The sequence below is a fragment of the Octodon degus genome, unplaced genomic scaffold (genome assembly GCF_000260255.1).
Source record: "Octodon degus isolate 3935 unplaced genomic scaffold, OctDeg1.0 scaffold00021, whole genome shotgun sequence".
Classification (NCBI taxonomy): domain Eukaryota; kingdom Metazoa; phylum Chordata; class Mammalia; order Rodentia; family Octodontidae; genus Octodon; species Octodon degus.
In genome coordinates, this window is record NW_004524597.1 from 20,862,898 (window position 1) to 20,885,801 (window position 22,904).

At 40.1% G+C, this 22,904-nt stretch overlaps 1 protein-coding gene and 1 pseudogene across 2 annotated transcripts in view; one reads left to right on the forward strand and one right to left on the reverse strand.

Annotated features, from left to right (window-relative positions):
• Positions 1 to 22,904, forward strand: part of Cpne8 (copine 8) — a 250,510-nt gene that overhangs the window by 191,831 nt on the left and 35,775 nt on the right. The window contains exons 15-16 of the mRNA XM_023711426.1: positions 6,328 to 6,374; positions 17,511 to 17,692. Coding sequence (XP_023567194.1) covers positions 6,328 to 6,374; positions 17,511 to 17,692 — 229 coding nt within the window. The remainder of the gene's footprint in view (positions 1 to 6,327; positions 6,375 to 17,510; positions 17,693 to 22,904) is intronic.
• On the reverse strand, positions 18,786 to 21,130 carry LOC101571304 (annotated as a pseudogene). The gene has a single exon (XR_192428.1). The product of XR_192428.1 is annotated as a bromodomain-containing protein 8 pseudogene (transcript).

Here is a 22,904-nt window from a genome sequence, read left to right on the forward strand (position 1 = left end):
AGCTTCCAGACTGCAGCTATGAACCAGAGCACACACAGGTAAACGGAGGTAGAAGCAGAGTTGCAGTGTCCACAGAGCCAGAACAAGGTGTCTCAGTATTGGGTAAACATCCCCACTGCATATGGGCTGAAGAGTCCAGCGAGTACAGGGTCTCTATTTGTCAAACTAAATTATAAAAGGTATAGGGGAAATCCATTTTTAGGATTCATAATACTTGGTGTGTGCAACTTGAAAGGATTTAAAATTGGGAATAATTAAATACAGGTCTTCACACCCCATGACAGCTGTGGGTTCATGGTAATTAATTTATAACAGCTGTAGAAAACATGTCTGAGATGGTATGACTGTGTGTGTGTCTCTGTGTGTGTGTGTGTGTGTGTGTGTATGTGTGTGTGAAATTTTCTTTGACAGGCACACGTATACTTGGTTTTTGGGGCTTGTGTTATACTAGAACATTTTTCCCATCTTGAAATCTGATCTTTTGTATCATTCCCTGCCTTTGGAGAGGTGCCAGAGTGAAATAGGGACACTTTCCAAGTACATATTTTGGCAATACCAGGACATATGGATGGGGAAGTCTCCTGAGATGTTAGCACTAATGTATGCTATTTGGCAGGCATAACGCTTTTATATTCTAGAATATAGCACTGCCATCTGAGTTTCTCAAAGCTCTGCTTTTTCTTGTCTGTTTCTAAAACACAAAATGACAGCTAAAGTAACATTTCCTAAGCAAAATGATTTGAGGATTTATGTGTGATTGTTTTATGAATACTCTTTCAGCAGAGAGAATTCAATTTTTTTTACTTTGACATATGATTGATTTCTTTTTGTTTAACACTAGACTCTAAGCAACATTAGGTAATGGAAGGGGTGGCACAATTATTGATGATGTTACTTGGCCTGCTTCTATGATACAAATCATTTACCAAAGTCTTGAAGAAATTTATCTTATAAGCTAAAGTTGCCCAGTTGCTAACATCTTTAAAATATTTATTGGTTAACATTTTCTACAGGGGCTGGCCAAATAGTTCAGCAGATTAAAGTGTCTGCAAGCAGGCACAGGGGCTGGCGGTTCAATTCCCAGGCCTGTCGTGCTGGCCCCGCCCTCGAGACACGCTGAGATGGCTGTTGAGACTGGGCATAGTGGTGCGTGCCTGTAATCCCAGGACTTGGGAGCCTGTAAATAGGAGAATCACTATGAGTCCAATCTCTAATCTCCTCTATTTTTTTTTATCAATGTCTTCCTTAGAAGCAGTTATAAATTCTTTTAGTGCAGTGTTTTTTTCAGATTGGGTTTCCTCCCTATGTTTCTGTAGTTGCTTCTTTACTTCAGATGCTATGAGTTCTGAGAATTCTTTTCTTATTTCAGAAAAGAATTGCGCTCTGAGTTCCTCTATATCTTTCTGCTGTTGCTTATTTACTATCGACGCTATTAATTCATGCATTTGAGCCAAACTAGTGTCTTCTGCACTTGTTCTGGGTGGGCACTGGGTTTCTTCCATATGTTTCTGCATTGATTCTATAGTGTAGATATTATTAGTTCAGGGATTTCTTTTTTTATTTCCAATCTGAGGTCCTCTATAACTTTCTGCAGCTGTTTCTTTATTTCAGAAGCTGTTGATTCATTGCTTTCAGCTGTGTGATTCCCAATTTGTTCTGTGTTAGTGTTCTCTGCACTTGTTACGGGTGAGCTTGGGTTCTGAGGTTGCATGTTGTTCCTTCTCGTCATTTTATGCAGCACTGTCTTCTGACCTTTGTTGTAGATCTTTGTTGCAGTTATAACCTTAGCAGGTACTGAAGTTCAGGTGCAGATCTACAAAATTTGGATTTATCCAGCTGTGCCTGGCGTGGGTCTGGCTGCTGTGCTCAGCTCCTTCCTGCTGCTGCCCTTGAGGATGAACCTGTTGTGCCCCTCTGGTGTGATTTTCTGTTCCTGGACTAGCTGGGTGGTTCTGTCCTCTACACTCTCTGCAGGGATTGCAGCTGCAGGGTTTCACCCCAGGCCTGTATGCCAGGCCTGAGCTGAGCCTGGAAGGGACAAGGTGGAGTAGGGGGGGAAGAGGCAGCTCTCCCACTTCCCGGGGCCTGGGCTAGGACTGGGTCTGGGGGTTCCCAGAACATGGAAGAAATTCCTACTCGGTGGTCAGGGTGGGGGAGGTGCTGCGGAGTGGTGAGTGGCGTCCCAAGGGGGTGGGAGAGGGTCTCACCCACACTGCGCCTGGGCAGGGACTAGTAGTATGTCCCGTCGGCGCAGGGTAGCCGGAAGCTCTCCCACACACTCACCGGGCCTGGGCTAGGACTGGGTCTGGGGGTTCCCGGAACATGGCAGTGTGAGTCCAATCTCGTAGTGAAACCCTTACAACCTGTAGGATCCTTCCCTAAAATAAAAAAAAATTCCTACATATCTATAAAGTGATACTTGATATAATATATATTTTAGTATGAATGAATCTTTTATGAATCATAAGAATGAATAAACTGTTACAGTAAATATACAGATTTTAATTATACTGTCAATAATGTATTTAATAAAATGGCAGGCTGTTGTCATTGATTTTTGTGGCACAGGGTAGAAAAGGTTAAGCTGTCAGGATTCAAGATGGTGTTTCATTTGACTTCATTTCTTTTCACCATTTAGTTCGGTGCTTGACAGCAGGAAGATGCTCAATATTGTTTTTGATCTGTAGTTTTCTTGAAGGAAAAACTCAGTGTTGTGATGTCAGGCTAGGGGACCCCAGCTGCTAGGATCTGCTTGGTGCAATAAGCTATCCTGGTTTTCTTCTGGGTGTGAATGCTGCTGCTGATTCAAAGCCAGAGACAGTCTTTCTGGTGTGTAGGATGGGACAGTCAAGTCCTATAACCAGGCACTAAATATACATTGCAGATCTTGTTGCTGTTACTCCATGATTTCCAAATGATCTTTGTTATTGTTTACTAATAAACTCATTAATCTCATGTACTTAGTCATGGAGTATGCTGAGCTTGTATTGTGCTCAGGCAAGCCAGTGGATTCCCTGCCTGCCTGCCTGCCTGCCTGCCTGCTGTCTTCCTCCCTCCCTCCCTCCCTCCCTCCCTCCTTCCTTCCTTCCTTCCTGTTTCATCCTATACTTTTTGTCCTCTCTTTGTACATTTTTCATTTGTACAAATGATAATTTTTATGTAAGATTGTCTTTGGCTACTTAGATTGAGTTAAATTTTAAATAGCTACTCTTTTTGTAATCTGTATATAGGACAACTCTTTAGTTAATAGCTGTAACTTGTAGTTATAACTAGGTATAACTTTGGTTTTGAGAGGGCCTTTGTATATTGGCCATTGAAGTATTTCTTTGTCTCATTTTGCTTTTTGTCTTTTCCTATAAGTAGTTGGTGGTGATGCGGGTTCATTGTGGGCTGCTGGGGAACACAAGTTAGATACAACCGCAAAACGAATGTATGCGTTCACCCAGGAAACATGGTGATCTTCCAATATGTGTGCAAAGCATTAGGCATATGATTTTATAACAAACAATGAATCAATATGAAGTGCATGTCCCTTCAGTCTAAGGGAAGTTTAACGAAAGATTGAACTTCTAAATTGCTATTTGCAGTGTGGTAAAATGTGTGTTCCTAAAGGTCAGAGTTATTTTTCATTCTTCATGAAATACCATTTAAATGAAATAGAGAGACATACACACAGATGAATTTATGAATTTCTGATTAATGTAGCTGATAACATACTTGATAGTACTTGATATGACATACTTATAAGATTATAATCTGACCTTAATAGATCAGATTTATAAGACTGACTATAAGATTATGTTCTGATATCTTTATCATTCGGAACATCTCTGCACATTTTTTTAGATTTGCAACATAATAACCACTATCCTTCATTATATTTCTGTTATAGCCAGGCATGTTGCAAATACCTAACTGGAGAAAGAAAATCTATAGACATTATAAACATACTCTTTAAAGTTGAATATTAATTTAAATTCCAGTGGTGGCATTTAATTTGAGATTTGTATAACCTGTGACACTACACCTTATATGCATACTAACATATGTGTATCTATTGTACATATTCAAAATAAAATATTCATATTCAGCATATGTTATATATAGCAGTTAATATTGATTTACCTCAAATATCTTTTTATCAAGTGCCAGGAAGTTATTCTCCAAGAGTTTTAAAGTTTGGCTGAGGACATCAGTGGAGTTGCTGTGACTCAAACTCAGTTCTTTCAGATTCAAAAGCTGTTCTGGCTCAGGGCACCTGATGACACTGAATTACAGTCCCTTGTGCCCAAGCAGCAGAAAGACAGGGCAGGGTGCTGCTGTTCTTTGTCCTTCTCCAGATGTCTCTATTCTTTTGCAAAGCTTCTGTACTCACTTTCAGTCAGGCAGGTTAGTATTCTGCTCCAAATTAGCCTATATTCTTAGCCTATAAACCTGGTTTCTACACTGAGAAAAAAGATGCCACACAGCGATAAAGGGAGTCTACATTAGTCTTTCTTGAATGTCACCACAAAAGGTTATTTCTTCCTTAGGGGACAAAGTGCCTGAATTTGATTCAATCCCTGAATCGTATTTGGGTCTTTTTAGGCTGAATTTTTGGGGAAAGAAGGAAAACATTACTCTACACTATTTGCTAAGAGTTTACTTATTCCTAAATCTCTTCATGGTTATTATCACTTATCCAACAGTTCCAGACTTTTAAGAGGTTGAAAATCAGTTGTTGAGAGTTGTAAGTCAATTGAAATTGTGGATCAGTTGCTTACTGTGTCGTAAATAATTTTTGCTACATTATTTTAAGTAGTTGCATTTTCAAATGATTTACTTTGGGATAAGAATTATTAATTAGATATGATCACAAGTTATTACAGTGGCATATTATATTCATTTGTAACTTATAAATCTTCCTTTGGCATGAAAGAAATGGAATTACTTGTAGAAAGAGTCCTAAGTATACCCAGGCATGAATTTCTTAAATGAAATGTATAGAATAAAAAACTGATGTCTATGCTCAAAAATTTAAGTATACATAATAAATGCCATCAATCTCTCTGTACATATCAATACAGTAGTCCCTGGCTATTTCATGGTTCAACTTTCATGGACTTGCTATTCCACAGGTTTGCAAAAAAATTTTACTCTAAATTATTTATCGTGGAGTTTTCTCTATATTGCAGGATTTTGCGGTACTGTATAGTATACGTATATTGTCAAAATTATGCAGGTTTATGAGTTTAGGAAATGGTTAAGAACCTTAGAAGAGTTTTTAAAAGTGTGGGAAAGGTTAATAAACCCTTAAAATACACGAAAATACTAAAATATAATATGGTTACTTTGCTGATTTTCACTTATGCAGGTGCATGGAACATAGCCTCCTCAATAAGTGAGGGACCACTATAATCTATAAATACATGTATATAAAAGGAAACCCTGAGATAGACTGGTATCTGAAAAATTTCTGAAGAAAATAGAGAAGAATCTTATTTTCACAATTGTTGAAAAGTCAAGGAATGTTATTGTTTAGCTCTGCTACAATAAGGTGTAATAGTTTCATGACTGTAGAAAGATTTTGAAATTAATAATCAAATTAATAATAAATACTGACATTTGAGACTTACAAATAATTAGTAGGAGTTTGACTTTTGCACTATAAACTACTCAGTTATTACATTCCAGTGGGTGATCTACTGTTCTAAGACTTTATGGATGGTTATGAAGATCATTTAAACTCTAGTTCTTACCTTATAAATTGTAACAGTATGCTGAAGCACCAGAACAACACCCAGGACTTGGACGCAGATTTATTTACATAGATAGGCACTGATGGGGATCATTCCCAGAATATCAGGTCCTGATCTCTGGTGGTCTAGGGCTCCTATAGGATAAGAAATCAGGAAGTACAGAGGCAACATGACTTGTCAACTGGGGATTGATTCTTACAATACGCATCACAATGACCAGCCCTTCCTAGGAAGCAGAAGCAACTACACCTGCAACAGGAACTATTTACCTGGGCAACTAAGAAACTGAAGTATACTGGCTGAGTGATGACATTTCCTGTTATAAAACCTGCCTGTCTAAAGCTACCCAGTATTGGAGCCGGGGAGATGGTTCAGTGGAATAAGCGCTTCCTGGCAAGCGCAAGGGCCTGAGTTCAATCCCCGGTTCCACAAAAAAAAAAAAAAAAAAAAAAAAGACCTACCCAATATTTAGCACAACACACTTGCCTTAATTAACATTGAAGAAAACTAGTGATGTGGAAAAAATAACACAAATGGAATGCAAACTCCCTTCATAGTTATTAATAATAATTCTTTGCTTATATTCTAGAACACAAATCAACTTCACAGTGGCTATTGATTTTACAGCATCAAATGGTAAGTATTATGATTATTTCCTGTAAACATTATCCTCAGTTAAGTAAAAAAAAAAATGTATTTCCATGAGGGTTAGAAGTTTCACTCCTACATTTAGGAGTGAAAATGTATTTCTGAAATATTACATATTTTTTCATTAAAATTTTGCCTTTTTCATAAAATTTTTTTCTTTTTAACACTACAGAATAATTCAGATATGCAAAAAGACTGTAAGAAGGGAAACAGAAATATTTAGTAAATGTTGAAATATTATCATCTTGTTTTAAATGTGTTTAAAAAGAATACAAATTTTAGATACAGCTAAACCCATTGTGCACATCAGCCTCGTTCTTCTATTCTTCTCTCCATGTAACTGCACTACTGAAATCTGTCTTGTGGCACCCTGATTTTATAGTACTCTTGTGTATTCACCTGTATAAATGTATTTCAGCAGTACATGTATCTTGCACAAATCTTTGCTCAATTTATTTTTACAGCATAGTTTATTAGTATATGGGTAAAGGACGTAGTTTGCACTCCATGTGGAGACTGGTAAACATACAGAACACTCTTGTTTCCTTTTTCTTTCTCCCCTTTCGCTCCACTCTTCCCCCTTACACTCATCCTTTGATCCCTTTCCTTTTTCTTTACATTTTTGGCTCATGTTCGCAGTCCATAATGTTTCCATTCCTTGTGTGGAGTCGACACACATACACAACCATCCACTTCCTTGGTTTCTTTCACACCCCTCTCTCTTCCATCCCTTCCCCTCCATCTCTCAATACCTTTTCTCTTTGAGAAAGATCTATCTCCTACTCCCTGTTACCCATCATTTATTTTGCTCTTTACTTTCACTCTGAGCCTCTCAGATAAAAAAACTGAAGTGATGCTTAAGCTTGAGTGTCTGATTTTTCTCACTTACCATTGTGGTCCCAAGGTGCACCCTGCACGTGACTCAAGTTTGTCTTTCGTTGAGGCAGTGCAGTGCACCACGTGTATGCATATCATGTTTTCCATAGTTCTCCATCCAGTGATGGGCGGATAGAGTGCTCTAAAGAGTTATGTTCTCGTGAACACGAGTATGCATGGATCACTGGAATAGGAGGTCTTTAACACTTTCAGGAAGATACTTAGAAGGGAACTAGCTGGCTCAAATGGAATTTCTAGTTTTAGTATTTTAAGGAATCTCCATAATGACTTCCATGGTGGTTGTATTAGTTTACTTTCCCAGTAAGAGTGTAGAATCATTCCCTTTTCTCCACACAGGCTGACAGTGTAGAGAATTAGTCATATTAGCTTGGTATGGTGGCACACACCTGTACTCCCAGCTTTCTGAGTGGCTGGAGCAGAAAAATCACAGATTCAATACAGCCTGGACAACTTAGTGATCTAAGAATTTAAGCAAAGGAGCCGGGGATATGGCTCGAAGCAAAGGCCCTGGGTTCAAGGCCCAGTACCACAGAAATGGAATTGTTGATATTTCATAGAGCCAGCATTTTAGGGAGGCAAATGTAGACATTTAATTTCATCTTGAGTAACTTTCTTTGGAATATACTGACCATGTGAAATCAGTTTTTGGACATTAGGAGATCACAGTGTTTTCTCGACTCTGGGCAGCTGCAGCAACAGCAAGTCCCAGCGCCCAGGCAGCCCTGGTGGCCAGAAGAAAGGACTCAGGCCCATAGTTTACTGGGTCGCTAAGTTACGGTTTTCTGGGTATGTTAAGTGCATTTTTGGTTATGGTATTGTTAGCTGAAGATCAGGTTATTCAGACATAACTCTGTTTTAGGTTGAAGAGCACCTCTGGGCTTTTTGGTTTTTGTTTTTAAATTACAGCATTGTCATGCCTGTGTACCTCAAATTCTATTTCTTTTAACTCCCATTTCTCTCATGCTTATGCACATTTCACAAAATAATAGAAATTTTAGAGGGAAAAGCTCAACAGAGATCATTGAATGCATAATTTCTCTGAATAAGCAAATTTCCTGAATATGGCATGCAGAATGCCACAGATAGAGAAAAATCTGTTTACTAATAAATACATCCTGGCTCCTTAGTTCAGATGGGGAGACTGAAGTCCATTTCTTCTCACTTCTTAAGTGTATTCCCTCGCATTATAGCCTCCAGTTAGTGATTCTTATAATATTTTCATGCACTAAACATCAGAGATAAAGAGATAAGTACAATTTGTTTTAAAAACTAGTTTTGGTTCACTACTAAATTGTAGCACAACTAATAAAAGAAAAAATCTGTAACAGAAAAATCCAAGCTACTGAAGTCTATTTCAGAACAAGTAAACAATCTGCATAGTTCCATAGTTTTAGGAAATGAATTAGTAAGTAAAAGAAATAAAGAAACCAAAACAATAGTCAAAAAGTTTGTCTTTCCAAGCTGAGGCCCAGATTGTGTCAATGATGAATTCTACCAAATGTTTAAAGAAAAAACAATACCAATTCTTCAGTCTCTTGCAAAAAAATAGCAGAGAGTATATTTTCAAGTTTATCTAATTAGACTATTCTTACTTTGCTAACAAAACCAGACAAGGCATTCCCAGAAAAGAAAAAATAACTAAGCCAAATCTCAGTACTTCTTACAGACATGAAGGAAGAAATCCTCATCAAAATAGTAACCCATTATATTCAGTAACATGTAAAGAGAACTGTAGCATCTGACAAACGAAGGGTTATCCCAGCAAAATTAGCTTAATATTCAAAAGTCAAATAATGTAATACACCCTTCCAGTAGAAGAAAACACAAAAACCATATGACAGTCCTGTTGATGCAGAAAAGGCATTTGGAAAAGTCTAACACATGTTCATGATTAAGAGCATGCAGCAAGGGTGGTGGGGAGATAGCTCAGCGGTCTAAGCACCTTCCTGGGAAGCACAAGGACCCGGGTTCCATCCCCTATCACATGCCATGCCATGCTGTGTGCTTCATGCTGGTCACCAAAACGGGGCATGGTGACACACACCTGTAATCCCAACACTGAGGAGGCTTGAAAATACGAGGGTCACTAGGTGTCCAAGTTGCATAGGGAGACCCTGTACCAAATCTATTTTTTTTAAAAAAGAACACTTACCCAGCTAGAAATAGTTTCCTAACTTCATAAAGGGAATCTATGAAAAACTCAGAGCTAACATCCCTCTTGAATGGTGAGAAGCCAGAACGTGTTGCCTGCAGTGTGGTGCGAGCCAAAGGTGTCTCTGCTAGCAGTCACCTCTTTATTCAGTGTTGTGCTAAAGGTTGTGGCCATGGAAGCAGGCAAGGCAGAAAAAACTAAATATCCAGGTGGCAAAGGACAGAGCAAAACTTATCTATTTGCAGGTAATGTGATCTTGTTTATAAAAATCCTAGAAAGTTGGCTTTAAGTCTATTACAATTAATACATACATTTAACAAGGTTGAATGATAGTAGGTAAATTATGTATTTCTACATAAATCAATTATTTCTATATAATTATAAGAAACAATCCCAAAATGAAATTAAGAAAATTCAATTTATAGTAATACCAAAAGGAAAAATATAATTAGGAAGATATTTAACAAAATCAGTTCCAAACATACTCTGAAAGCTATATTTTGAAAACAATTGGCAAATTAAATTCTATTAATTCTCAATAAATATAAATTCTAGATAATAGGAAAAATAAGCCCTGCTCATGGTTTAGAAAATCCGGCATTTTTTGGAACACATTAAATGTTATATGATTTATAATTTTTCCCGTGTCAGTAAGCATGCTGTATAGTTTAGCTGATCTATTTCCCATAGCAAGACTGTCAGAATGGAAAAAAAAAAAAAAAAGATTGTCAGGACAGATGAAGCCATGTGTTACTTTCTGTTCCAGAGCAAGTTCCTTAATCTGGGGGACCACTTAGGAATGTTTCGCTGTCATTGAAGTACCCTTAGAACACACTCCTACACAAACTTAAGTTCCAAGCCACATCTGTCAGCAACGCAGTAGTTCGTCACAGCTTTGCCTAAAAACACAACTAGTTCAGAACTAGATCAGGAAGAGAAAACTAAATATCCAGATGGCAAAGGACAGAGCAAAACCTGGCATTTTTTTCCAAACTAGTTCTGACGAAGTTGTGTTCTTAGGCAAGGAGGCTGCAAAACAGAACTCTCCCTTTATGTCACCACCATGTTCAAATCTCACGTAGACTGAAAGAATGATCATGTTAGCATTACCTCTGCGCTCATCAGGTTCCAATGAGGAGTACTTCAACAGCTTTTGTCTGCCCTGTAGTTGGCCTTCCATGGCATGAGCCAGCTCTTGAGTGCAGTGAACTGTGCTGTCACCGGAAAGTGGCACTTGTACTTCTTCCTTTGATGCAGCCTTTCACAAGGGTCTCAGTGATGTGTACGGTGCTTTGCTCTTGGCAACCAGGAGTGTTAAGTGTTAGGCCCTCGGGGCACTAATGTTTACATGGGAAACATTGAATACCTGCTTCGGTTGACTTTTTAACGCACTACTTTTTCAAAGACTTCTTTAGGTTGTGTGAATTTATGTTTTGAATATAAATGCTGTGTGAGTTTTGATGGTTTCATCGCTTCATGAGACAATATAGCGCCACAAATAATACACTGTGGCTTTGGCATTTCACTGTCAGTTGTAGCTACAAAGTGGCATTACTCCCCAAAGTAAATGACAAATGCAACGCCATCTTTATCAAAATCCGAAAAGCAAATGAAACAAATAACAATATGGAGACAACTTACAAAATAGGAAAACTTTACATGCCTGCTATTCCTCACAGAGGACTGATATCTAGAATATGTAAATACCTCAAAAATTAGAGTCCCAAAATGAAAGGGCTAATCAAAAATGGGCAGCTGAGATGAATAGACACCTTTCAGAAGAAGCACAAATGGCCATTAAATAACCCTTAAAACGGTCAACATTGCTGGCTGTTAGAGAAATACACATTCAGACGGCTCTGAGACACCATCCTACTCCAGAAAGAGTGGCCACCATCAGAGCTGGGGAGATGGCTCAGTGGCTTAAGTGCCTGCCTGGCAAGCACAAGGTCTTCAGTTCAATTCCTGGTGCCACTAAAAAAAAGAAAGAAAAAAAAAAAAAAAAGAAGAGTGGCCACCATGAAGAAATCAGAAAATAAATGCTGGCGAGGATGTGGGCAAACAGGCCACTTTTCTACATTGTTGAAGGGAATGTAAAACTAGTACAGCCACATGGAATTCTGTGTGGACAGTCCTTACAGATATGAATAGATAAAGTCCACTTGACCCAGTTATTCCCTTACTACGTATCTTCCTGACAGAGTAAAAGCCATCATAATACCGGAGTACGTGAATACTCATGTTTATAGCAGCACAGTTTATAATAGCTAAATCTTAACAGCCCATATGCTCATCAGAAGATAAAATGAGGTATTTGTACACATTGGGAATACTGCTGTTCCGTAAAGGAAGGTCAGCTTGAGGAGTACACAGGTACATGGATGCAACTTGAGAACACAACGTTAAATAATTCAGACAAGCTTAACTATCACAGTTTCTCTTATATGAGACACATAGATAATACATATTTATATATCGTGTGTGTGTGTGTGTGTGTGTGTGTGTGGTGAGAGAGAGCATGCAAAATAGATGTGTAAGCATGTAGAAGACATTTTTCCAAATTAATCAGGAATAAGAGAAAGAGAAGAAGGGAGGCAGGAAAGGGAAAGAGGATGAAAGGAAAGAATTGAAGGGAAACATGATGAAAACCAAGCTTTTGCAGATGGAAAGGAGACAGGGATAGGAGGAGCAAGGAGGGAGAGGAGAGGGAAGGGGTTTCAAAAGAGTGAGGGTGTGTTCTGCACGCGTACCTCCTCCCCACGATAGGTGTAATCAGTAGGCACTGCACACGTGTACTCAGGAACAAACACTCTTGACATTTGCTCATCGATAAATACGAAATGAGCATCTGACCCAGCGATTTCTCTGCTAAGTGTATGCCCAAGAGAAATGAACTCTGGGAAGGAAAACCTGGTCCATGAATGATTATAGCAGCATGCCAGCCGGCGTGGGGGAACAGCTGCGGCACATACCAGCTGCAGGAGGTGAAGTACAGTGTACCCATATGGTCCTCAGGAACGGAGCACTACTACACAGGCCCACCTAGAGGACCCTGGACATCATGAGCCTGAGTGAGAGAAACTAGTCTAACAGACCACAGCTTAGGTGACTTATGGGAGGTGTTCTGATTAGGAAAATGCACAGAGACAAAGTAGATGCGTTATCATCTAGGGGTTGGGGCTCTACCCAACCCAACAACTAATGCTTATAGGTTTCCTTTTTGAGGTGACTCTGGCATTCTAAAATTGGCTGTAGTTATGGTTGCATAATTCTGTGAATGTGCTATGGTAAAAATCATAGAACTATGCAGGTGATATGAACAGTAGTGAATTTTGTTTCACAAAGCATTAAATCCAGTCAACTTTCTCTTCTTCTTTTTTTTTTTTTTTTTTTTTTTTTTTCTTTTTTTTTTTTTGTGTGGCTGGCTTAGCCCACTCTGGGGGCAGGACTGGTGCAACATGTGGTGCCTGGAATCAAACCGCAGTCCCTGTGCTTGCCTAAACAGGCACTTCAGACCTCTGAACTATCTCGCCAGCCCCAAACTTGATTTTCTTATGACAAAATAGTACATCTGTACCACAGAATCCTATTTAAGTTTATAATCTGAGATTAAAATGCTGCACAGTGAATGTAGGGATATAGTTTCAGTTGTGCAAAAGCCTGCCTGGCAAGTGCAAGGTCCTGAGTTCAGTTCCTGGTACAAAAAAAAAAAAAAAAAAAAAAAATTACAGACTTTAAAGAATTACAACGAAGAGCAAGGACGTTAGAATCTCACTGTCTCAGCTCATATTCTCATTTTGCCAGTTACTATACTGTGTGATTTGGAGCAAGTGATTTAATCTAAAAAAATAAATACAACAAAATGACTGTCATGGATTGCTTGACAAGCTTAAGTAAAATACAAAGAAGGAAGATGCTCAATATGTGTTAGATTTTCTGTTCTTATAAGTGGTATCCCTAGTAGCTGGGTCCTCACCTAAATAGCCTATTGCAGTTTTATTGTCCATAACAGAGGAAAAACAAATGTGGCCATAGACTCAAGGGCACACCAGTTTACTTTTTCTTTTTCTTTTTTCTTTTTCTTGGTATCAGGAGTTGAACTCAGGACCTTGAACTTGGGAGGCAGACACTGCACTGCTGAGCTATATCCCCAGCTATGTTTCAGTTACTAAACTTTGTAGTGCAGAATACAAGAGCCGGAAGAGTGAAAAGGAAAGACAGTCACAGCCTGAGTAAACAGAGAAGATTGTTTGGCCCATGTGAATCATAAGCTGAAGGAGAAGAAAGTGGATTTTAGGACAGGCTGCCATTTGAGAAGGAAAGTAGCCGTAGTGTCCAGGAACTCGCAGGCCTGAATGAAATTTTGAAGCAACATAGGCGACACCTTTAGATTGGTGGGGTGGGCTCCTGCTGCGTGGTAGGTAAGATGTGGTGACATGCTGTGGAATGAATGATACTTTAAAGTCTTATTTTCTTGTACAGTGATTTAATTGCCAATGGTAATGACGCTTCTTATGTTTGAAAGTTGTGCTAAATAACCAATACTGACATTTCTCATATTTGATCTGGTGGCAAAGTGAGTCTTTACTCTGGAGGGAAGTACCAAAGAAAATTTGTACTAAATATATTTTAAAAGACAGGGGCCAGTGAGATAGCTCAGTGGACTAAAGGGCCTGCTTAGGCAAGTTTAGGCAAGTGCAGGGACCACAGCTTGATCCCTGGAACAACATACTGTGCCAGCCCCGCCCCCGAGGCAGGCTGAGCAGGCCACAGAGTCCAGACGTGGTGGCACACACCTGTAATCCCAGTGCTAGGGAGGCTGAGAACAGGAGGATCACTATGAGTCTGAGCAGCATATGAGACCTTGTAAAAACCAAATACATTAAAAAATAAATGAAAAAAATTAGAAAAACAAAAACTACTTTATTCAACACTATTGTATTAGCCATGAAAGCTATGAAAATAGGGAAGAGAAATGGGACTCAATAACTTTGATGTAAGAGGCTGAGAGGGATCAACACCTGCGTGGAGTGGTGCGGGGGAAGATGTGGACACTTAGAGGACTGTAGACCGTGTGACTAGGTCATCCTTGTTTGCTGGCATTGGTTAGTGGGTGCCAAGGCTAGGGGAAAGGGTACATCCTGTGCCTGCTCTCTGTATAGAGTGAGGCAAGGGTACTGTCTGCTGTCTTTCTTGGAGATGTGTTTCAAAACAACCACCCCAGCTCCCCGAGAATGATATTCCTTGGTTATAGAGGATTACTTCTGAAAGGAAAATGTGAAGGTGATTAAAGAGACATAGAAGGCCCTAGGTTGAAAATGGACAAGGGCTGGGGCTATAGCTCAATGGGAAGGTCCTAGGTTCAGTTCCCAGTGCAGCCCCCGCAACAACATTACACATTTTATGAAGTAAATTCTTTAAGAAAAATGAGGTTAGAGTCAGACAAAAACTTAATTAGACTGAGGTAAATATAAAGGACATCTTGGCATATTAAGGAAATTTTGTCATATCCAAGCAGCACTTGGGTGCTGGTGTGAAAGGTATGTGGGTCATGAATTACTTTTAGGACAAAAAGGATATGTATGGTAAACCAAGGGGCAGTGACTTCTATTTTATGTCTGGATCTCAGATTCTTATGTATTTTTTTTTCTCTTATCGGAGAAAAATTATGCCCCCTGGAAGGCCTTCCTCAGGCATCCTTTTAATGTGGAATTGAATGCTGTGTGATTTTACAAGTCCCATTTAACTTTCCATTTTCACTTAGGAAATTCAGTAGCCTTTCTGGCTTTTTTGTGCCATTAATTAGGGTAACCGAGGGTGACTCTCAGTGTATTTGAGCCGGTTGTGCATATATGATATTCTCAATTTCACTTCCAAAAAGGTCCGGGAGATAGCTCAGTAGAATAAGCACTTGCCTGTCAAGTACAAGGTCCTGAGTTCAATCCCCAGTACTGCATTAAATAAATACATACATGCATACATACATACATACATACATACATAAATGCATGTATGTATGTTATCACGATACTGGATTCTTTGGGCTGGAGAGATAGCTCAGTAGAATAAGTGCTTGCCTGGTAAGTGCAAGGTCCTGAGTTCAATGCCCAGTACTGCATAAAATAAATAAATAAATACATAAATAAATAAAAAAATTCACTTCCATTCAAGTACAACGTACTACATATAATAATCATTTTAATTGTACAGAACTTGGGTGTAACTCAGACCACGGTAAAAGCAGTAGAAAGCTCACAAGTGTATGATGGTTTATTATTTTTTTAATCGTTTTTTTAAAGAATACAAAATAGTGAGAGAAAAAATAAACAACATTGGAAACAACATTTCACTAGACAAAGTATTTGGAACTTAACAATTGTTGTTGTATTACATGGTGCTGACTTCAAATTAGTTGTTCAGATTACCAGATATAAACATACAGGATTCATTAAAAAAACAAACAAACAAACAAACAATAACAGGCCAGGGAGATGGCTCAGTAGAATAAGCACTTGTCTGGCAAGCGCAAAGGCCTGAGTTCAATCCCCAGTTCCACTAAAAAAAAAAAAAGACATTAGAAGAAGTTCATGCAGAATAGTTTCGATAATTATATTGTCAATTTCTGCTGATCTTTTGAAAAGAGTAGTTAATGCTTAAAATTTTTTTCCTCTATTTTTTTTCTACTTTTAAATTTCTTTTTTCTTTTATGTATTTAGTACAGAGTGTACAGGTTCTCACTACATAGATCAGACTCATAGAGATTCTCCTGTTTGCAGCTTCCCAAGCACTAGGCTTACGGGCGTGCCACACCACACCGTCTCAGCCGCTGTCTCAGCATGCTCCCTGGGAGGGTGGTGGGACATGGCACACCAGGGATAGAATAGCTGCGATGCTCTGCCTAAGCAGGCGATTTAGTCTGCTGAGCTATCTGGCCAGCCCTTGAATTTCTCCAATCACTTTTGAATACATAATCTTATATCATCCCAATAGGCACGAGGCTAGAGTTTACTTTACAGCTCTTTTCCTAAAAATGTTGAGACTTGACTTGTGATCTGTACCTGCTAGTTTAATGTCTAGTTAAAAAATATCTAAATAATATTTTCCAATCTAGATAGTTAGCTTGAGTTTGAAAATCACTAGGATTTCCTTTTTAAAGTGATAAACAAGGATAGAAAATATTTATTTCCAAGGAAACCGAGCAAAAGGAATACACATTTGGGATGAAGGAAAAGAGAAAAGGAAGGAAAGAAAGGGAAAAATCACACACACACACACACACACACACACACACACACACACACAATAGCTAAGATGATTGTACTACTAATTTCTATTGGTTTCTTGAAGGTAGCAGTAAATGCTTAAAATTTTCACTTTGATGAATTTTATGTGCTTATATCTGATAATATAAGCAACTACACTGAAAGTTTTTGAAATTGTATATCATTTCTAATGTCTTATCTATTATCTTTCTGTTCTCTTTAATATAAAAAAATAGCCCTTTCACATTTGAAATCCCTATTAGGAAGGCCTTGTAATTATTGAACCCCATCAATTACTTTGGTTCTCTGACTATCAGCATTGGAACTCATGTTAAGGACTTATGATTTGAACTACAAAAAGGTATTTGCATTATGAAGCAAGACTAGCAAAATCTAATTTTGTATACTTCTAGAATGGAAACTCAGAAATAGCCTATGAGATTTTGTTTGTTTGCTTGATTTTTGGTTTTTTTGAGGAACAAGGGTTTGGACTCAGACCCTTGCGCTTGCCAGGGAAGTGCTTATTCCACTGAGCCATCTCCCCAGCCCTTATGAGATTGGTAATAAGGAATAATTTCTGGAAAATCTGCATAAGCTTTTTGTTTTCTTTGAGAAACTTCCTGTGAGTATAAAATACTTTAGTAAATATTTATGTGTTGATGTCCATCGAAAAAGAAGCTGTGAGAACCACAGTAGATGTGGATTTAAAATATAATGGTTGAAATTTTCATCCTGAAATGGCCATCCAAAACGTTGTCATAAAAATAGCCTTAGCCTGATGACTTACCTTTGAAATATATTTCCTGCCACCAGGCAACCCTGCCCAGCCCACTTCTCTCCACTACATGAACCCTTACCAGCTGAATGCTTACGGCATGGCGCTAAAAGCTGTGGGAGAGATTGTCCAAGATTACGACAGTGATAAGATGTTCCCAGCTCTGGGATTTGGTGCCAAACTGCCTCCAGATGGAAGGATATCTCATGAATTTGCTTTGGTAAGGCTACGGCAAAAAGATGTGATATTTCAAAAACTGTTGTGTATTTTAATATTAACTTTTTGCTTCTTCTTTACCCTTTTATGTAGCAAAGCTTGATGACCTTGGACTCAGCTCACTTTTAATAATTATCCATAAATCCAGCTGAAATACATGCGATTTATAAATATGTCATCTCTTCTGGTTATCTATTGCTGTGTAAAAAATGTCCCTACAATTTAGAGGCAGAAAAACCACATCATTTCATTTGCTTATGATTTGTGGGCCAGGAGTTGGAGCAGCATCTGATGGCAGCAGGACATTTCTTCTTTGCAGCATCTGGGCCCTCCACGGTGGACTTCGAGCCGTGAGAGGTGGCGGGAATTGTTTGCCTAGGGTCCTAGCTCAGTTTTCTCCACATCGTGGAGCTAGCCTTTTCCCCGAAGCTGGCAACTTCCTGTCTAGCTCCTGACCTGGGGTAGCTGACATGATTGGAGCAACCTGGACATCTCTCTTGTCCTGTGCTTCTGTCTATATGATCATCCGTCTATATGATCATCCCGGGCGTCATCCTGGAAAGCAGGGCTTGGCAGTGTCTGACTTACACATGGCAGCCAGCTTTCCTGGGCCGACTATGTTAAAGTCTCAGACACACGCCCCCGGCTCTTTCAGCACAGGCGTGGGAGTACCCAAATGTCACACTTCTGCCACATTCCATTGGCTGAGTAAGTTGAAAAGGCCAGCCTAAGTTGAAGGTATGGCAATTTCTTTTTCTCTCTTGGTGGAAGGAATTTTTATTTTATTGTATTTTTTCAGAGTTTTCTTTCAGTTTATTTTATACATGCATACTTCACAGGTTTTTTTTTTTTAAAGTCTATATACTTCACAAGACAGTACAAACTAGCTACAATCTGCTAGCCACACATTGGGGCATTAACATAACCCATAATTTTTGCCCTAAAATAGGCAACATTCTGAGATTTCCTCAGCGCCTGTTAGTGCGGCTCAGGTGCCTCCTCATGAAACTTCTGCTTTCAGAACTGGGCCCACAAGCCCAAGCTCTATCTTGTTTGCTTCAGTTTTAGGTTCAACTCTAAGATGATACTCTGAAGTTTCACTTTTTCATCTTCATGTCTGCTTCAGTGGCACAGCTGTGTCCCCTGGTTCCCCTATCCTTCTCAGAAGCATCCTGCTTTCGGGTAGAATCTCTCTCTCAGGGACTTTTAGCACTGGTCCCGCACTCAGATGTTTGCATAATCCACTGTGTGGCCAAGAATTGCTGTATCGGTGCCAAGATATCTCGCTGCGTCTCTGCCACCATGCGATAGACATCATGGGCAGACCTACGGCATTCTGGGACATCAGCATAATGTCACGCTGAAATGCAGCAGCACTGCGAATCAGCCCATTTTCAGTGTTTTTCTTAGTAGTTGACAAATCCATAGGTCTCTGCACAGTGCTGTGGCAACCAGGTGCCACATCATCTGTAACAGCCTGCAGAGAGACACTGGCATGTCTGTGATTAGCTGCAGCCCTCCAGACAAGCATGAGGGTTTTCCTCCATATTTTCTGGGCCTGAATGGCTTCTTGAACCTCACTGCAGACAGAGAATTGTGACGAAGCAGGGCTGCTAGGGATACAGTCTGCCGGTGTGTGTGCCTGCAGTGCAGCATTGTGTGCGCTAAAGCCATCATCACTGGGCTCAAGGGGGTTCGTTATCCATTTCTGACAAGTAGCTTGGCTTGATCTCCCTTAGGTTCTTCTAGACTGGCTGCGTCACTCCATCTTCCTCCTCATCCTCACCCAGGGCATCGTTTATCTGGCTTCCAAAAATAGTCCCTGATTGTTCTTTCAATGAGTCTGAAGTTCTTTCACACTTGTGCTGCATCTCTCCCGCTAAAGGAGCTTCGGTAAGATTGGAGTTGAGTGATGGAGACAGCGTGTTTGCAGGGGATGCCTCTGTCTTCACAGATGTGAGTGGCGTCTTAGCAGTTTTCCCCCTGAAACCATTTGCTTCAGCACTCTCCAGTTGCAGCACTTCTGGGCTCCTCATCTAAGTCTTGATTCCTGAGTTCTGGTGGCTCCATACTTGTGGCTGGAACAACTCCAGGTACTGTCTCAGCCCCTGAAATGCCAGGGTCTGGTTCTATAGATTCCACCCTGATCTCAACACCAGACTCCCTGATGTCTGCCAAATCATGGCTTCCCATTTTCTGTTTCTTTGAAGTCCAACCTCTCTTACTGACTGTCGTCTCTGGTGTAGGGAGAGGTACTGGCTTGTCCCGCTCCTGCTGGATTGGGTGCTCCCAGGGCCAGGCAGGGATTGGGGGTCATCATCATCCTCTTCCCAGAATGACAGTGCTGCTTAACGCCTGCCACATCCAACACTTCAGGATGATCATCTGCCTTATCTTCAATGATGGCAATGTTGTCTCCAACAGTCTCAAAGTTCAGTCTTCACTTGAGCAAGACACAGCAATATCATCTTCTCAGCCAGATCTAAGGCTTCCTTCTCATCTATGCTGGGAGCTTTGATCCCCCAGAGGTCTCTGCTACCCCTGATCGGAAACACTCTTTGATAGAATTAAGAATCATGGAGATTTCACTGCTATCCATGGACACAGTCACGCTATGTGGATCTCCCACAGCTTCTGTAGGAGCACAGGTGTCAGGCCGGCTCACTGAGGCAGCAGGGCAGGCTGCAACAGTGGGGTGATTGCTGTATCTCCTCACCCCGGAATCATGGGAAGGACCCCACCTACCTCCAGAAGGACACCTGTACTGTTCAAGTGGCTGGAAGCCACAGCCATTTCACTTTCACTGACCCCAGAGGCAGCCTCTTCCATAGCAGTTGCAGGTCCCCAAGGGGACATTCACCTCCTGGGGAGGCAGAATCTGTTGGAGAGCAGACCATCACAGTGGGCAACCTCTGAGGGGGTGTTTTCATTGCCTGACGAGCTTGTACGCAGCATCTGTGGCCTTCCTCTTTACTTCAGCCTCCTCTTCTCCTAATTTCTTTTTCATTGTAGTGTCACTGCAAAGCTCATCCAGTCTGCTGTCCATGTGTCTGCTTGAATTAGTTCTGCATCTCTTCAAACGTCTGTAGCTCTCCTGGGTTTCCTTTATCAGTTTCTTTAGTTCCTCAATTCTCTCAGCAGTCAGTTCCTGAACAATAACATCTTCAACAGTTTCCACCACTTCTCCTTTTTCACCGCGTTTCCGTTTTGGGGTCTCAGTGGTCTCCAAGAGCTCTGAGTACTGAGAAGCACAGTGTTTATGAGAGAACCAGTTTGGAGGGCGGCCGGGTTCTCCAAACGGCTTAATTGCTCTGCTAACTGTTACCCAATTTTGATCTCCACTTCTCATGACAGAGGAGGCCAAACACAGTTTCTCTAGGATGGACCATGGCTCTGTGGGGCCAGTACTCAGCAGCTTGTGTTTGCCTGTTCCTGTAGCCATCTTGGCCCCAGAAGGAATATTTGAAGAGTATATGGACTCTTATTAATCTTCTTTCTCAATATCTAAGAAGAAGGATGATAGTTTTAAACTAAATTTGGTTTATTAATTTTCTTTCCTTACCTTTCTTCACACTTTGTACGTGTTTTGCCTTTCTCTTCTACATCTTCCTGTCATTACCTCAGCCTGCTCTTTAACCACTTGTGGGTTGGAGATTGCTGTGGTTTTAATCCAGAATTCTAGGATTGCCCATGTGAGAGCGTTAAGAAACAGGGCCTGTAGGCAGTGGCTAGGCTCCAGAGCCCCTCCCTCAGAAATGGGATCATGGCTCTTCTCAAAGAGATTTTTTTTTTTTTTTGGGGGGGGGAGGGCATGACTGGGAATCAACCTCAGGACCTTGTGCTTGTCAGGGAGGTATTGTGCTGCTGAGCTATATCCCCAGCCCAAAGAGACTTCACATAGTGCTTGGTCCCTTGTCCCCTCTGCTGTAAGGGGACACAGCCATCTTCCTACCTGGAGATTCAGCCTCACCAGACAGCAGAATCTGCTGGAGTCACACTTGAATTGTTTATAAATTGTCCGTTCTCAGGCGTGCTCTTCTAACAGCACAGCGTATGTAAAGAGACAAGTCATTTTAAATCTGTTGGAAAGGTCTCCCGGCCTGATGATAGAAATAGCAGTTATATCAGGGATGTTGCTAATTTATCAGTTATTTTTATCTTTTTCCCCAGTTACTTTTGTTTTCTTGGTTAAGACAGGTCGTGGTTAAGTGGCGTTGAATGAGACAGCATTAGGCACACAATAGTTACTGAGGATTGAGACACATTATTTTATATGATCTGCACAAGGTTTCTGTATGGCAGATATACTATGGTGGACATATTCAACCACTGCTATTGTCTATGATGGCAAGATTGCTTCTAGGACTTACATAACTTAATTCCAAAGCTCCAGAATTGACTAGGCCTCCAGGAGGTAGGACTTGAACCCAAATCAGACTTAGTTTTGGGTATATGCTCTTAACCAATATTTATTAAACTGTATCTTATAAAAGCAGGAATAATCCTTCCATTCAAATACATACTTTACACACACACACACACACACACACACACAGAAGCTTTTATATGAATACATTTTATCTTTCTCAAATATATTTTAGGAGTGTTTTATATCTTTCTTCTTATACTTATTCTTACTGTCCTGGTCCATCACCCACATAATTTCAGGAAAGCTTGCCAGAGGGCCTAATTTTTTCTTCCATAAAATAGCCCACTTGTCACTCCCAATGTCATATAAAATTGAGTATCTGTTGGGATTTTGTTGTGTCTTAAGGAATTAAAATCTCCCAGAAACTTACAAAAGCATGAAAATCACTGATGTGACTCTCTGTCTTAAGTGCCTCAGGAAAAAGGTCAGGAGCTATTTTAATGCCTAGAAAAGAAATAACTGTGTTAAGCTAAATGAGGCTTATTAATTTTCCTTCCGCACATTGCTTCTCACCCTTGTGTATAATTTTTTTCTTTTCCCTCTCTCTCTCTACTTTTTCCTTCCCTGATTTTTTTCCACCTCCACACTCATTCCTGGAGGCCAACCCTCTAATAGATGTACTGCTGAGGAAGGCTGTATTATTTGCACCTCAGCTGTTCTTCAAACCCAATTCAACACCCATGAGTCTATGAAAAAGAGTCTCACAAATCAGTGAGGAGAGCAATGGCTAAGTTAATCACAAGAAGAATGCCTCAGTTCAACCAGGCATAGTAGTGTGGGCCTACAC